Below are 17,333 nucleotides of genomic sequence, written 5' to 3'. Positions count from 1 at the left end.
GGTGTGTGGGAAATGTCCCAAAGCAGATACTTTATGGGTTTTTTTTTTCTTTATTTTTAACGAGCAACTACAGATTGATCAGAGTCCTGGTAATCTTGAGTTTTTCCAAGGTTTTAGCTAATTCAGCTGCCTTCAGCACTAATTTTCTCCGAGTAAAACTTCTGTATTTCTCTTGGGATGGGCCATCAGTAGGAGCAGCTTTAGACTGATGTGCTGTTGACCTGCATTCAACGGGCACAACAGGGCTACGTTACATTTAACCAAGATGTCTATAGGAGCTCACATCTGCAACTGCCATGACTCAACTGCCAGCTGTAACCCAGTGCTGAAATAGAGACCAGCCACAGAGGCCAGGGTAGTGGCACAGGGGACCGGGACCATTTAAAAGAATTTGGGAGACCTAGTGGGCATCAGAACCCTGCAGGTCTAATTCCCTATTTATTAACAGGAAATTATCCTGTCCTAAATAAAAGAACTATTAGTGAAATGTGGATGTCTAAGCTGGCTGCTGCAGTGATCCTAGATTTCCACCAAAAAAAGGGTCCTAAAAGGCCTTTTGTTTCTTTATGGAGAGGGGAGCAAGAAAATTTTTCACTCCACCAACCTCTGGTGAGTAATAATCCATAAGAACTGGGCTCTGTGGGCTTAGTAATGAACAAACAAATGCAGCTTTGTGGGAAAAATTAACACCTAGAGAAAGAAGAGCATGAGCTGCAGTCACTGGCCAGACAGCCAGGCTTGCTTTTCTGTGCTCCTTTTCTCTCCAGGAGGTATCGCCTGGAGAGACCTATGTAGCTTTGCAGTCTGTCTGCTTGTGCTAAGTGTGTTCTTCTTACACAAACAAGAAAATAGCACAACTGTGTGAAAAATTTCCAGCAAAAAAATCATTAGTTGAAAATTATGCCAATAGTTTATAGTGGAGTTAAATAAAAACATCGTGACCCAGTGATGCCCTCTTTTTCTACAGCAAATGGGAGAAGCAAGCCAAAAAATGAGAAATAAGACTCAGGCAAAACAAAATAACAGCACAGAGGCAGCTTCACTGTTCAGGTCCTGCTCCTAAAACCAGGTAAATGACAGTCTGCACATCTTTCTGTCTCCAGGGGAGGAAGCTGCATTTTCTGAATTTGTGTAACCATCAAATGAAATAAATGTTGCTTGGTTTCAAGTGCCAGCAGCACAGCGCACAAAGTAAGTTTGCAGGCTGTGTAAACAGCATCAGAAGATGCAGCCTAAAAAAACCCCGTATGTTCAGCGGCCGCATTATCCCACAGTTCAGATTTGTTTTGTAAGGTGGGTGTACGTAATTCTGCTCTTCTCTAGCCTTTCCTAGCCCCAGCAGAAAATGTTACACTGTTTTACTGTTATAAAGACATAGAAGTGGAGCAGCACTGCATGTCTTTGAGAAGCATCGCTTCCCATCTCTTCAGCAGCCAAATTCTGGCCAGAGTTGAGGGCTGCCAGCAGGGCAAGGGAGATGGAGGGTTAGGGAACCTCTGTCCCAGCAGCCCTTACTTGCACATTCCTGGGACCTCTGGTCCCACAGAGATCTTCCACTGTGCCACCTATAACAGAAGCAGGCACGGAACTATGTGTATTTTCACATAAGAGGAGAAATAAAACAAAAAATGGGTTGATGACTGTTTGAAGAACTTCTTATACACCAAAAAGCATTCCAGTGGCCAGAGTAAAAAAAACAGCAAATAGAAACGGTAAAGTATCAAGAGTTTATTGTTTTATATATATACTTTTAATTCTTAAATGAGACAGTATTTTTTAAAACAGCAGCAAGCAGAACGTACAAGTTGAGAAAAGTGGCAGCGCAGGTAACTCTGTTTGGCTAATGCCCATTCATGTACAAGGTGTACATTGGAATTTTTTTTGAGCACCTTTTGTGTTTGTTTGTTTTTCTTCTTGGTTTTAAGTGTACAGTAAGGCAGTGGTTTTTCAATAAGGAATATATATATATTTATATTTATATATATTTTCAGTCATCACTGTGAATTCTTCTTACATGCAAATTAAATAAAATGTACAACTTGAAAATGTTACAATGGTAGATATTTTTCTCAAAGCAAAGCTTCTAGTAAAAGGCAAATACGGACACCACAAAGTTAAAAAAGAGAAGGAAGGCATAAGAAACCGAATGGCAGGTGCTATTGACAGGACAGCTTGAGTAGGGAAGATTGGGATTCCAGTGAAGATTCTTCCCGCTGCTGGCAAGGTGAGAAAGAAGGGATGGTTATTAACAGATGTCTCCAGCCAACTCCCTCGAGAAGATTCACTCTAACCTGAGAAGCTCCACATCAAAGAGGAGAGTAGCGTTAGGAGGGATGACCCCAGGGTGGCCTGTGGCTCCATAGGCCATCTCAGGTGTGCAGGTCAACTTTGCTCTTTGTCCTAAGCTCATCTGGGGTTTGGACGTTGCAGAAAGGAAAAGAGAAAATGAAAAAACCAAACCAGTATTAGGAGGAAAACAAAGAACAAATCACTACGTGGCAGATTTACAGAATCAAGGAGAGTTGGGATCATCAGATTCATAGAATTGTTTAGGTTGGAAAAGACCTTTAAGATTACTAGAGTCCAACTGTATCGTTAACTTCAAGCGGAAGCTGCCACAAGCAGCTCAGAGATAGATCTCCCGACTCCTCTGGCTCCTCACAGCAGTTATTTAAATTGCCAGAGCCAATCTGGGAGTCACACAAAGGCTTTTTAACACAGTTTGGTTCAGCCTGCCTACACTGGAGCCAGCAGTAGAAGGCCTGAGTCCCTTCTGCAGAGCGCAGGGTGCATGTAACACCACCAGCAGGTGTTAGGAAAAGGCTCTCGGTAACGGATAGGACCGGAGCTTTGTATTCATAAGATCAGTCAAGTTCAGCTGCTGAAAAGTGTTCAGCAACATTCTTCCTTCTTCAGCCACCACCAGGGACCACTTCAGAACCATTGCTTGAACGCCAATGGTGCAGGCACCCAACTTTCTGCTTTTGGGCAGATGCAAAGCAAACAGATCGTGTTTAAAAGAGGTATTTATTTCTCTAAACTCAGCCGAAGCCTGAGGGCAGCCACCTCACCTCAGGCGCTGCTTACTCCGGCAGTGAGCCCTTGTTCCTGGGATGGACAGAAATGACGATGTGTCTCGCTCCAGACTAGCTCTGAGGTGCTCACTGAGATTTGGGCCATCAAGAATCAAACCTCTGCTCTTCCAACAGAGTATTTTGCAGTAGAGCATTCTCAAATTGCTATTCATGCACCATACACTGGTAATGGGATATTCACCGGCCAAGAAACAATCCCTGATTTGAAGCAGTGATTTTAACTCACACCTCTGTCCCAAAACTGGGCACATCACTGGACTACAGATCACACACTATCTTCCGTTGAATTTTTTTTTTCAGGTCCTGTAAAATATGCCAAAGCTTGAACTTTGATCACTTTTGATAGCAAAAAAATGTGAGCATGACCTTTCCCACATTCAGGGAGTATTCATACCATGGGGATGAGGGGGTAAGAGCAGATGACCTCCCCTGGTCCCTGCAAGGGTTTGCATGCAGCAGGCTGCCTGCTGCTCTGATGGGCCCCTGCAAACCAGACAGCTGGTAAGTCACACACGGGTTTTAGGCATGGGGCAACCTTGAACGGTCCGAAGTTGAGGAGAGAAATGCAGACACTGCTGACATCTGACAGTCATTAAACCAAGGTTTGAAAACTCTGCATGCTAGACATAGCGAACTGCCTTTTTCCAAAGTGGTTTGTGTCAATCACACTCCCCAAACCCCTCAAAACCCTGGAGTGGAAGGAAGCAGCCACAGACTGGCCTTCAGTCAGTGATCACTAGGAGGAGCAGAGGGCAGCGCGTTCCCACACCAATCACTGGAATGGCTTTCGGCCACTTATTAATGAAGGGACAGGAGTCAGGGAGCGAGAGTGGTCAAGGAAGGGACAAACTGATTCACCCCATGCTTGCTGCCACTGCTTTATCTGCACTGGCTTCTGGTTTCTACAGTACACTGGGGTGCTGAGCTACTCTTAGGCCTTATTGCAAAGCAAATAGTAAAGAGTCCAACTCAAACCCTTGAGAGGAGGGTAGGTATTTTTCAGAGAGTCTAGGTTTCCTCAAATGAACTTCTTCTCTGGCTGGAGAGAAGGGAATGCTTGCATTGCTTTCTCCACAGGGCTGGAAACCATCTTCTCTTCAACCCCTCCTGGAACAGCATAGTGGCTCATTCCCCCATGGATTGTTTCTTATTTTGCATTCTTCCCTTCTCTCTAAGCATAAGAAGTTGTTCCTGTTACAGTTCCTCCTGTAATAATATTTAAGCAGTTTCATCCGACACTGAGCTCTAGGACCCCGAAACGGGCAGTCATGAGGAATCTGCACCCTGATTTTGTTCACTCTGGCACTTGAGCAGGCTGGTTGCACCCCTCACGTAGTGGGCCCTACAACACTGCTGACAAAAAGCAATTAATTGCATTGTGTGGCTCTTTTAGGATCGTACTGTGTTGGCACTCAAACTGTAATTAATGGAGTGCAATTTCCTTTTTCTCAGTGTAGGGTTGGTCACTGAATGTTAAATTTTGTAGCTGGGAGCTTGAAGTCATAAAAATTTAACAGTGCAGTTTGGTACCTTATTCAGTAAGGATCAAAATCTGTAGCTTGGCCATGGTTGTCATCAAAAACGGCAGCTTGGACTTTTATGGAGTAGCTGAATAGAGGCCACTCCATAAAAATGCTGCCACCTGGAACATTTCAGAGTCCACAGTTTGTGGAGCTGCCCATGGAAAGTCACGGGGTTTATGTGGCACACTGGCACATGGGGAGGGGACTTTGCCTCTCCCCTCCCAAACACATACCACGTGGAAAACCTCATGAGTAGGGGATGCCCCTGGACAGACAGACAACTACAGGAAATACTGTGCTCGAACGGACCACACTTTCAGAAAACCATTCTGTATCCTACACTGCAATTTCCCCGTGATTTTGTCACCATTGCACCAGACATTGCTGTGCTCGCACACCCTTCAGTTGGCTCAAAGTTCTGCCAGAATAATTTCTTTGTACCTGTGTAACACCTTCTTCGAATCCTTTAATGACTTCTTGCCTGCCAATCTTGAACCTGAAAGGCTTGTTTCTGTCTCTGGAGGAATCAAACTTCTTTCCATTCTGTAGCATTCCTGCCAAAACAAGACACAGAGTTTCAATCTGAGCTACAGCTAAACTTAAATGCTGGGAAGGAGGAAAGGAGTGAAAAATTAATGTCTTTGTTACACCAACTGCCCATTTCCATTTTCACTTCGAAACCCCACCCAAAATGGATAAGGCAGGAGAGTCAAATGCAGTGGTACCGTATTTTTACCTTTGCTTTCTAGTAATTTAGGCTCTAAAATGGAAATATATTCTTATTATTCTTAATGTAATGTGGAGCTCATAAGCTCAACACCAAATGTTGCACAGACATACAGAAGAGCTGTGGCTTGCACAGTGGAGCTTCTCACCTAAGTAGATAAAAGCAGGCAAGGAACAAGTGGGAAGCAGCAAAGGAGGGAATCCCAATGCATGTGCCTGATCCACACCTGCTCCTAAACACAAAAAACAAGCCTACAGACAAAGAAAACAAATTTAACATAACTTTGACTAGGTTTACTTATCATTAAATACTTGCCATTTATTTTAAGGTATTCTTTTAACAGTAGAACTAACTAAAGGGAGTAGTCCTTGAGGAGTGCATGTTTGGTAGCCAGCGGGCTGTTGCTATGTGTGGCTCAAAGCTCACCACAGTCCACAGGAGCCTTCCGCCGACTTCAAAGGGCTGGGATGTAGATTCAGGTTTGGGACCTCTTGAGCTAAATTTGCTGCCAGTTAAACATCTGGAAGTACACAGCAGCTCCTTTGACTTGTTCCTGTAAATTTATACAAGCATACCTAGAAGGAATATTTGGTATCTTGGACTGTTTACTCTCCCAACTTGATGTACACAGGAGTACTAGAATGATTGTGCATTTCACAAATGTGGCCATTCCCCACCATGCCTGTGAAACTTCTACACAACGTTACAACTGCATGTGCTTCCTCCTCCTTGTAGAGAAAGAATGGAAAAGACTCTGCATTCAAAAATATGAAAATACCAGGGATGTTGATATGAATACTCTACTACCCTTATTCTTTATATTTTCATTCAGCCACAAGAGAGTCACAGAACACCTTATTCGTTCCTTTTGATGGGCACACCACTGTTTCAACCTATATATTATGAACACATGCCCAGATTCTACTGCACATGGATAAACCTTCATAGAGCTCTAGGTGATTAGGTATTCTCATTCTCTTTCTAAACAGTGGATAATTATGGTAGCTTTCAACTTAAAAGTACCTTGTAATTGCTCTTTCAAAGTGCTATACTCTGGATATGGCAAGGTTGGGCTGATATTTATGTGTTAGAGTAAATCCTTCCTTTGTAATGCAGTAGTGCCTATGTTCTGGGCATGTACCATGCTTCTCCCAAGCAAGGTGCTGCACAAAGGAAAGTTCATTAATAAGTAAATATCTGAGAAAGTTTCTGGTTGAAAAAAATATTATCAAGCACAGGTTTGACAGAAAATGCCAAGAAATAGTGACTTTATGATCCAATATGAAAGAGACACAAGTTTCTTTTCATTAAAGCAGTTATATTAATAAACCAGTTTGATTCCCAAGTTTTATTTTCCAGTGAAAACCATCGGTTATTGTCCAAACAACAACAAAAAAAGTAATATTCTGCTTGCTTAAAAAGTCTGTGTTACAAATCAAAAGTAAAAAGAAAGAGATATGCCAGAATGAAAAACAAAGACTAAAAGGTAGGATTCATCTCACCAACCTTCATGCTTTTAAGATGTAGCCAGCTACTTTTGAACTAATTACTCTGCTTCCCTCTATAATGAAGACAGAGAAAAATGCACTTTCAGAGGGCAATTCAAACCAAATCTAGGGATCTAGATTAGGACATAATGAATTGCATCCTAGCAGTGCCTGATTCTCTGCAATGAACATAAGGGGAAGTCCAAACAACTAGCTCAGACATAGATGTCTCCAAATTCATTAGTAGTTAAATCAGTGGTGATGGCATTCTGAATTTGCAGTAATGGGTACACAGTATTTGATTGCTCCAGTGGGGTTCTGTGTCTAGATATTTTACATCAATATTAAAACCAAATGCCATATTAAGGCAAATTAGTTGCTGACCAAGTTCAGCGTTTGTCAAAGTTGGTACTTCAGAGATGTGTGTGTGTGTGTATAAGGCCTTAGGAGGAAAATTATTGAACAACCTCCCCGTAAGGTATGTTTCATAACCTTCACCATTAGCACTTGCCATATTCCTTAAGTTTTTCACAGCATAACAATGAAGGACTTTACGTATGCTCTGATGCAAGTACATACACATATTATGCAGTGTTTTGGCTCAGCGACATCCCTAAATGCCCTTCACGCAGGCTGGGAAGTCGCACCAGCTGCCTGCACAAGGCTTTCTAGCTACAGACAAACATGGGTTCATTTGCAACGTAGAAAACCAGCTTGCATATGGAGGAGGGCAGGCAGGGAGAAGCATCTCAGGGGGAACTCTCAGGCATATCATATAATCCTTTTTGAAGTATTTGATCTTAAATTTAAATGGCAGTACTTCCTCAAAGCAATTTTCTTTTTAAACACATCATAAAAACTTATGATTATATGAAATGGATACAGACTATTAGAGAATTCCAATATTTAATAGTTTTAATATTAAAACTTAGTACTGTCATTACACTCTGCATGTTCAAAGCAGAATTCAAACATTAATTATTCTTCACAGCAGCCTAAGGAGGCAGATGTTTATTATAAAACAGCCTCAGTCTGGAAGTTCAGATACAGGTGCAAAGTTCCACAACACTTTAGTACGCTTTCACTTCATTTTTTAACTAAATCCTATTAAAATACCTAGCTTAAAAGTCTGATAGCTTACTAAATACCACACATCAAACTGGCAGCAGAACCAGGATTAACTCTTCAGAGAGCCTGACAACAGCCACCGGACGTTTCCCATTTAAAATAAAGTTTCCATCTGCCCACGAGCCTGCTAGTCTAACATATATCACATAAAAACTGATTCTCATTTCACCATCAAAAGCCTACAGAAGATGTGTTAGGCCTTGCAGAAGAAAACAAGCGGCTTCTGTTTACAGCAACAACCTATTTTCAGCAATGGCTGAAAACTCCTCAGGTGATGAATTCAGAAATGTAACCTCCTCTGTCACCACCCCACTTTACTGATCTTGGAGGACAAACTGGGATTCAAAGAGTCAGACATGTTCATATTCGCCAAAGCTCTGGCAGGAGGGTCAATTTTTACGTGACTGCCCTTTAAATGCACATCTAGTTTAGAAATGAGTCACAGTCCCCATGTGCCCTGGAGAAGTTACGATCTGGATTTAGATCTGAACTTTAGATCTTTCTTATCTCTCTATTTCTGAAAGTTAGAGTCAACTCTTCAGGCTCCTGGGAGCTAAAAGAGCATAATGTTTTACTTTCTCTCTTGCTAATGCATCAATTGATTTTTTTTTTTTTTTTTTTTTTTTTTTGTGGAAAAATTGATTTGGTTAATATTCTTCAACAACAATGGAAGCCCATCTTTAGTCTGCTAGCACCTTTATTTATGTAGCTAACAAGGAGAAAAAAAACCACAATCTGGAACTGAACAATGGCATTGCTTTGCAAAGTCAGAACAATAAATAAGAGTTTTGAGTGGGCAAGGACATCTAGATGCCTGTATGCTTCCTTGTTCTTACAAGTTACCTTACATTTGATGCTGAAAGGCAACTATCGTCATATTAAAGTAATTAATTGTAAAACCTCAGTTATCATAATATTGTGAGGATTTGAAAATATTCTGATCTAATAAGGTGTCCTTATTAAGATTAGGTTTTAAAAAATAGGTGGCTGTACAAAAGGAGATGTTCAGATCATGGTTCCTGCTGAATCACTTAAGTTCAGCTCTTTGAGGCTGAAGATCAAAGAGTAGACAAATGATTTTGTTAAGGAATATGACTAGGGATCCATTGAAACTGCCAAAAATGCAATGCCATTTGGGCTAGAACAAAACTTCAATCTAGGTTTAACACAGGCTGTAATTTCTTATTAAAACAGATTTTTCTACACTACTCTTTTAACATGAATTAACTAACTGAGGCCAGTCAACCTCAGCTAAGATACATGATTTAAGCCTGTTTCCTAAGGGGAGAGGGCTCATGACTGTCTGTACTTGCCTAATAACTTTTGAATCTTTCAGCCAATTTCAGCCAAGTTTGACAGAGGAGTAGGGTTCATACTGACATAAAGATCCTATGCATGTCACGAAAATAAATCTGCCTGGGAAGAAGATCCTGTAAAAGCTTCTACCAAGAGAAATAATACAGTATCAGAGAACCTGTATTATGGATGAGAGGTCAGGAACGGAAAGACATGAAAGCTGCAGCTGGACCACAGCCTAAGTTTCTTTATACCAGAGGGTTCCTTCATCTGGAAATGATTCAGCTGGGAATTCAACCAACCACGTAACACAACTCCGCAGAGCCAGCCCAGCTATTCAGACACCTAACTTACACCTCTGGTCCCAACAAAACCATGCCCCAAACCACATCCAAACCAATATCTATACAAAAGATGGATGGAGAGAGAACACCAAAGGCCCTCCATAGACCACATGTGTGCTGGTTTTGGCTGGGCTACGGTTAATTTTCTTCACAGTAGCTGGTATGGGGCTGTGTTTTGGATCTGTGCTGAAGACAGTGTTGACGATTCAGGGATGTTTTCATTATTGCTGAGCAGCGCTGACAGAGTCGGGGCCTTTTCTGCTCCTCACCCCACCCCACCAGTGAGCGGGCTTGGGGGCACAAGAAGCTGGGAGGGGACACAGCTGGGACAGCTGACCCCAACTGACCCAAGGGATATTCCAGATGATATGACGTTATGCTCAGCATATAAAGCTGGGGGAAGAAGGAGGAAGTGGGGGACATTCAGAGTGATGGCATCTGTCTTCCCAAGTCACATGATGGAGCCCTGCTTTCCTGGGGATGGCTGAGCACCTGCCTGCTGATGAGTAGTGGTGAAAGACTTCCTTGGTTTGCTTTGCTTGTGTGCACGGCTTTTGCTGTACCTATTAAACTGTCTTCATCTCAACCCATGAGTTTTCTCACTTTCACTCTTCTGATTCTCTCCCCCATCCCGCCGCAGGGGGAGTGAGCAAGCAGCTGTGTGGGGCGTAGCTGCTGGCTGGGGTTAAACCACGACAGCCTTTCAAGCTTTCGTGCCTGAATCTGGAAAATTTATGTGTAAAATCCCACTACTAACATTAGCCATCTCAAGGATAGAAACTGCGTCTGAACCTGTCACCTAGGCTACTTCCACAGTTAACGGAGAAAGAGAGGTATCTCCAAGAATGATTCATCCCACCTAGATTTAAACGTTAGGACTGCAATAACCTCCCAGAATTGTTTATCGTTCTCAGTCAACTAACTATCAAGAGTTAAAAAAGTTAACAACATTAATTTTAAATGCTAGACTGCCAGCTTTTTATAGGGCCCTAGTGAGGAGGTATTAACTCATCCATCCATACCTAAATGAAGTTGTCCAAATTGCATCCCAGGCTTCACTGGCTCCAGCGCTTACTGAATTATTTGTCTTTGTAGTGTTGACACATTCTGGGAATCAGAAGATGGAGATCCTAATCCAGGACAAATCCCTTGATTTCACTAGTTACTCTCCTTTTATGCTGTACAATGGGATTCACTTACAAGTGTTAAGGGAATAAATTGAATAGGTGGCTTTCAAAAAACAGCAACATTTATCTGCAAAACATTCCATTACCTTATTTTTTCAAACTGGTTACCTACAGAACAAAAAGGCAATACATACACTTGAAGACAGCTACTTTCTGAACACAGATTGGCAGCAGAAAGAGGAGCAGCTACTCGGGTGTTTCTAGGACATGTTCTTCAGGACAGGGACTATATTTTGATGCTGTTTAATGCAATCACCTTTGCAATTATGACTTGTAATAAATCTGTGCTGTTACAAGCTTCCCGTTCAGTTTGGCTCCTAGGACTCAGAGGCAGCATGTGCTGTAGTTAGTGTTGCTGTGGGTTAAGAATTTTTGATCTCAAGTGTGTACTTTTTTCCTCAAAATACAGTTTCTATGTCAAAATATGTCAATATTCTGTTGGAAGAATGTCACAAAGGCTGGAAATTCTGACACACACACCCCTTACAGCCTGTAACTATTACTAATATACACTTAAGTCTACAAAACATATTATCAGAAAGTTTCTAGAAACTGTACATATGCCTTTGTGTCAACTTTGACACCTTCACGGCGTATAGACAAAGACACAGTTCAGCAAAGCAGAGGAGTTCAGCCTAATTGCATAGAGGTGGTGGGAGAAACACATTCATAAAGTCACAAATCATATCCCAGGTTGGTTTACACCAGCAGAACTCCACTGATTTCAGCAGTATTATTCACATTTTACATTAAAATAGATCAGTTCTCTTCAGGACTCCGTTCTGACATACTGTGGTAAAGCAAGACAACTCCTCTGCGTTCAGTGGCGTTGCCCCCTAGATCACAGCTAAGTCTCATGCTAACACACCTGAAAAACCTGTGGTTTCCCATGAGGAACAAGAACAGTTCCCATATGTCTTACTGTTAAATGGAGAGATCTGGGCAACAGTTTTCTAGGCCAATACAGTTGGTGCCTTGTGTTTCTGCTTCCCAGGGAAATGCCTAGAGGACCTAACATACCTCAGCTCTCCAGCTCATTCCATCAGATTCCAGATCTGCATAAGCCAGATCTCTCACACCTCTTACATCTTCATCTGCCATTTCATTATTATCTCAAAACACAGTTCACTGTTTGACACCTTTTCATCATTACAACAGCTCCCAGAATCTGTAGTTACACCTGGCCACGAGCCTCTTTCCAAACAACCACACTGAGTAGTGCATGCCTCTGTTTTCCTTGATTTGACTTCCACAGCAAACTCTTTTCTGCACAAATTTGGCATCTCATCAATTTTACTGATGAAAATTGTTTCCATCAGAAATGATGACTGTTGTAATGGAAATAAAGAGTGTTGAATTCGAGCTGGAGGATGCTTCGTTTCCTACGCTACGTTTGAATCGTGGGCCTACCGTGTCCTGTATGGGGACTTTGGCAACTGAACGGAGAGAAGCATAGCTTTTCAAGGGAAAGGTTCAACGAGAGATGTCTAGTACTAACACAAACTCACTCTTCCCTGCTAACTCCTCCTCTGTTTAATATAAATAAAGTCTTTGGAGGAAAAAAGGATTTGCTAGTATAGACCGTGTTTTTCTGACAGTTTTCAGGCACTCAGAAAATGATTAATCTTTCCAAGGGACTTTTCAGTCTAGAGGGCTATCAGTTGAAGACACTGGGGGTGCATCTCTGCAGCATATCAGCTCTTTACCACAATTTCTTTTTTATTGTTTAAAAAGGCAGCAGCAATGATTTGAATGTGCCATTTGTTGCCATGACAAACAATCACTGACTCAAAGTACAGAAATAGGAAATGGATAGTGGTAACGGCGGTGGTCACGTCTTAGTTCCTGTTACCACAGCGCACTTCAGTAACGGTTGATCTTTCAACACAGGCAGCCTTGCTGCTTCATTTTCTTCATGTATTATATACTCATATATCTTTAATCTGGAGTAAGAGCAACACAATAAATTATTTATTATGTAGCTGACAACATGCAATGAAGACACAACAGAAAACTATTCAATAATGCATTACCATGCACAATATATCAGTATTGCGTACAACTACAAGACAATATGAAAGAGCCTTGCACTTAGCTTGACTTCACAGCCAAGAAAATTACATGCAGTTGTCTAGTTCACTCTACTGAAAGGCATTATTTTGTCCTAACGGCTTTATAAATTTGCATATTTTTAAAAGAGAAGAAAACGTTGATTTACCCTCAAGGCAGATATGAGGCTCAATAAGCATATTCTACATTAATTGTAAGGAGACCAAAACAATTCCTCTGGTATCCTGTTGCCTTGAAACAGTCATTTTATTTTAGGGCTTGATTCTGTTACCATTACAAAGTTCAGCTGTAAAATGTAAATGCTTTGCAGCATAAGGCAAATTTCATTTGAATAAGCATGGCAGAATCAGGTCAATCTGGGTATGCTAATGAGTAGGCCAACCGAAATCTAAAGCAACTTTTTAGACACGATACAGAACTACAGATATACTTTATCTCTTGCATCTCTACCCCTAAGTACCATGTCCTGTAACACAGGTTCTGGAGGGAGAGGGAGTGTTCCTGACTGGGCTAGGTCTTTCTGTCCCTCCCCTCTGGTACCAGCCAAGAAGCACAAAGAGCAGTTTGAGACCACGGCTGTAATACAAAGAAAACATTTTGCAAGACTTTCCACCCGAACACATGCAGTGGAGCTTGGCCAAAGAATTCTGGCCATCTAGTCCACCAAGATAAAAGGACAATACAATTAATCTCTTTTTTTCCTTCTTGCTTTCATTCTCAGTCTCATTTTATGCAACAATGCACGCATGCACTCCATGCCGCCCCTTTTTTGTTTTATGATTGCCTATGCAATGGTGGTATGGAGTTGGTATTTTAGCCTGTAGTACATATATGAATGTGCAGATGATCTTCCACTGGGAAGTTACACACTTCAGCAGGGGGTTAAACCTCACTGAAATAGGTGAACATGATAACCACCCCTCTTCCAGTGTACAGCACAAGAAGTGCCCAAGCTAGGTCACCAAATCTTCTGAATACAGATCTGGGTGCAGGGAGCATGGAAAAACATGACAGAAAGCAGAAAGGGATCTTCAGACATTTCTTGTGAATGCTCTGAGCATGGCTCCAAGGTCATATAAGAGAGGGGTTTGGGGAGAAAAGTACCAGCTTCCCTACTTGTTAATTCCTCCTCTGCTCAGGGAAAGGGGATATTGAATGACCTGCCAGAAGTAACACCTTGCCAACCCAATACAACAATACTGCATCAGCAGTTAAGTGTGCTTTAATGACGAGCTGGTCCCAGATTTGGCATCTTTTGATTTTCAGCTGTCTAGATTTCCAGTATGTGCCTTCATTTCCTTCTGAATAAAATCTGTGCTGAATTCTTAACTTATCGGTGCAGCACTTCTGATTCCCTTGGCTTAAGCTAGCAACAGCCTAATGACAAATCTACCTGTTTCTAGTAGGGCATTGGATTAAAAGGCTATGCATACCCAGAGACAATAAATTTGAGCATGAAAAAGTATATTCTCAATGTGTTACCGCTTAACACCAAAACGTTAAAATGGCATGTTGGCTTTTAGGACATTTGGAACTGAAAAATAGCATTTCTCTCCACATCCCTTGTGAATGAATGCTCTTCCTTTCCTGCAGGTCCCTGTTTATCTGGTTCTTTAACACATCCAACTTTCTTAATGCACAGCATGGCTATACCTCCTTCACGGAGGAGCGTTTTACTGAAACTCATCTTGACAAACACAGCAATCATCTAACATTGTGCAAAGGACTTAGCAACTACTTTATTAAGAAGGAGAAAAAATTCTTGGAGAGAGAGACACACACACAAGATGCAGCCAGAGAAGAAAACACAGTTTATAAAATCGGGTGTTGACTGAGCTATGTAAGAAGGTGCAGTCAATATGCCAAGATTACATACACTCTAAAGTCAGAGGCAGACACTGCCCTTCCACCATTATCTCATATGTACATAAAACATACATAATGCAGAGGTCAAATGCTTTTTTATGCAGGATATCCAACTTTTTTGAGCTAGACTGGTCAGACATCCCTGTCATATGTCTTATTTTAGAGATGTGGTATAACCTTCCTGCCTGGCATTATGTAATATCCCCTTCCTTACAAGCATTCCGAGAATTCCTGGGGAATCATCCCCTCCTGCCTGCAATTCCACGCAGGAAAATAAGACATGACTTCACTGGGGTCACCATGGGGCCTCACTTCAGCATGACACACAGTTTCCAGGGTAATCAAGTGAAACACACTGCTGTTTCACCCAAGGAATAAATCCCTTGCTCAAGAGTGGAGAAGAACAGGTATCTAGATGCTGCACTCTCTCCATTGGCATAGACAGAGCATACACTTCTAGATAGCTAAAGACAGTTGAGATTAATTCCACCCAAAATGACCTGATCACTGTCAAGATTAGTGAAAAAATGCACTTAAAAACCAAGCTGGTTTTGATTTGCGTAGCAAACACCTTCCTGTGGATTATGTTGCCTATGGTCCTTTAGACTCAGCGACTCCAGATTTGCCTAGATCTACCTAGTCACTTACTGTAGTAACATATACAGTAAACATGCTGTAGAAATAACAGAAGATAAAAGCCATTTCTAGTCTTTGAATGAACTCTGAGAAGGGTTTATTAACAAGTTATGTACTGGGTAACCCTCATTATATTGTCAGAAGTTCAGCCTACCGTTAAGATCAGATAAACCCAGCGTTTTGCTAAGCAGCCTTTATCATTTGTTGCAGCACTCCAGTAGAAGAATGTCTTACTCAGATACTGTTATTTTTCTAGGCTGTCTTTTTAAACGATGTATGAGATACTCATCAAAGGAACAAATCTTTCTACAGATGTATAGTTTGTTCTTCCCACCTACTAGGAATGCACCTGGTTTCACAAAAAAAAAAAAAAAAAAGAAGTATTTTTGCAGTACTGTTTTCAATGTAAACAGTGTTTTACGTGCTTCAAGGCAGACCCTAGCACTATCATAAATATATCTCTGCCAGTAAATTCTGAGAGTATGCTCTGAAATACTAGCTACAAAATTCTTCTTTTTGCCACATATGTTTCCTATTTTTCTTCGTAATTTCTGGTGTTGCAGATTCTCGTTGGTGTAAACTGGCATAGTTCCCCTGATATTAATGAAAGTACAAAAATACATGTGGCAGTTTAAGACCTGGATAATGGTAATCTAAAACTAAGTTGAATGATGCACTCCGGACTATTCTCCAGAGCAGAATCCTGCAAGAATACGGAATAGTGTACATCTGTGATCAGAGTAGAAAGCTGGATGTCAAAAAGAATATGTTCTGTCACCAGACAGCTGTGTAAATATAACTCATCTTCATTTTATTCCCTGTGAAACAATGACTGTAGTTTCACCAAGGTCAGAAAGAGAGTCACTAGCATACCCAGCAATAATATTATTAATTACTATACTTTGCCTTAGGTATCTTGAAAGGCTTCATTCAGTAAGCCTTTAAAGTATCTTCAGAGCCACAGTGGAAAGGAGCTATTAACAGTGCAGTTTGTTATTATAAATAGGTCTTTTCCATCTCTAAGTTTTGATCTCGGTGATCTTATAAATGAACTATGGAAAAAGTGGCAGCTGTTATCTTGACAGATGGGTCTTAGGCATTGCTCTGCTGGACATTAGACAGTCGTCTCTCTGGAGAACAATAGGAATTTCCAAGTGCCTGTATCTATTTTCATCTACTTAACAAGCCACTCATGTCTTGGACTAGTGAAGGGAAGAAGCAAGGAGAATACAAAATAAATGTTTTAGGGGAAACTCTTCAAAGAAAGGGGTGAGAATCAGATGAGTATCATCTATTAGTGACTCTCCCCTTGAGGTTTACTGAAGTGACAGAAAAAGAATCAGAACTTTCTTATGCAGGCAATGGAGACAAACAAGCACTTCCAGAAGGTGAGATACAGAAAGCGTCTGCACTGAGTAACTTGCAGTCTACCGGCAACTAGCAGGACACAATAAATACAAGGATGCACCTCACTTTTCAGCTCTTCCTAGAATTTAGCATCATCATCCATTTTAGATGTAGAGCTTTGAAGCCAATTTTAGAGCACAGGTACAAGCCTGAGAAAGGTTCATTCTTTTTCAAGAGTGGCTGGCAGAGAGGGTGCTGCTGCCCACCTTTTCTGTCATGCACACCTGCCAAGAGCACCATCAATTCAACTCCACCTCAAGCCTGAATTTAAAACCCTGTCCTTCACCTTTTCTGATGGTGTTCTCATCATCGGTCAACCAAACACTCAATAGAATCACCATTGATGCTCTCCCCTTGAAGCTGTGTGGGAGCTGGAAATGGAGAAGGAAGTTAGGAGAAAACTAAGCAAGCAGTAATTAGGGAGGTCAGCAGGATGGGCAGAGACCTGAACCCCAATCCTTTCTCCCAGGACTTGTTAGATCAGTTGTGCCTGATATTGCATAGGGTTTGTCTCTACACTGCTCTCGCTGCCTTTAGCAGGAGCTTGAGGATGGACTGCACAAACCG

At 41.5% G+C, this 17,333-nt stretch overlaps 1 protein-coding gene across 5 annotated transcripts in view; it reads right to left on the bottom strand.

Moving 5' to 3' along the window:
• Positions 1 to 1,713: 1,713 nt before the first annotated feature.
• FKBP1B (FKBP prolyl isomerase 1B) overlaps positions 1,714 to 17,333 on the bottom strand; it is a 51,690-nt gene continuing 36,070 nt past the window's right edge. For 4 of the 5 annotated variants that reach the window (XM_080388532.1, XM_080388531.1, XM_080388530.1 and 1 more), the window contains 2 exons: positions 5,060 to 5,172; positions 1,714 to 2,410 (listed from right to left, as the gene is read on the bottom strand). In XM_080388532.1, coding sequence (XP_080244658.1) covers positions 2,282 to 2,410; positions 5,060 to 5,170 — 240 coding nt within the window. In that variant the 5' untranslated portion in view covers positions 5,171 to 5,172 and the 3' untranslated portion in view covers positions 1,714 to 2,281. Of the gene's footprint in view, positions 4,203 to 5,059; positions 5,173 to 17,333 lie in introns of all 5 variants that reach the window. The other variant, XM_080388529.1, reaches the window with a different exon arrangement.

This window comes from Falco punctatus (assembly GCF_963210335.1).
Source record: "Falco punctatus genome assembly, chromosome: 5".
Classification (NCBI taxonomy): domain Eukaryota; kingdom Metazoa; phylum Chordata; class Aves; order Falconiformes; family Falconidae; genus Falco; species Falco punctatus.
Note: the sequence above shows the minus strand (reverse complement) of the source record. Positions and strands in the feature narration are given on the sequence as shown.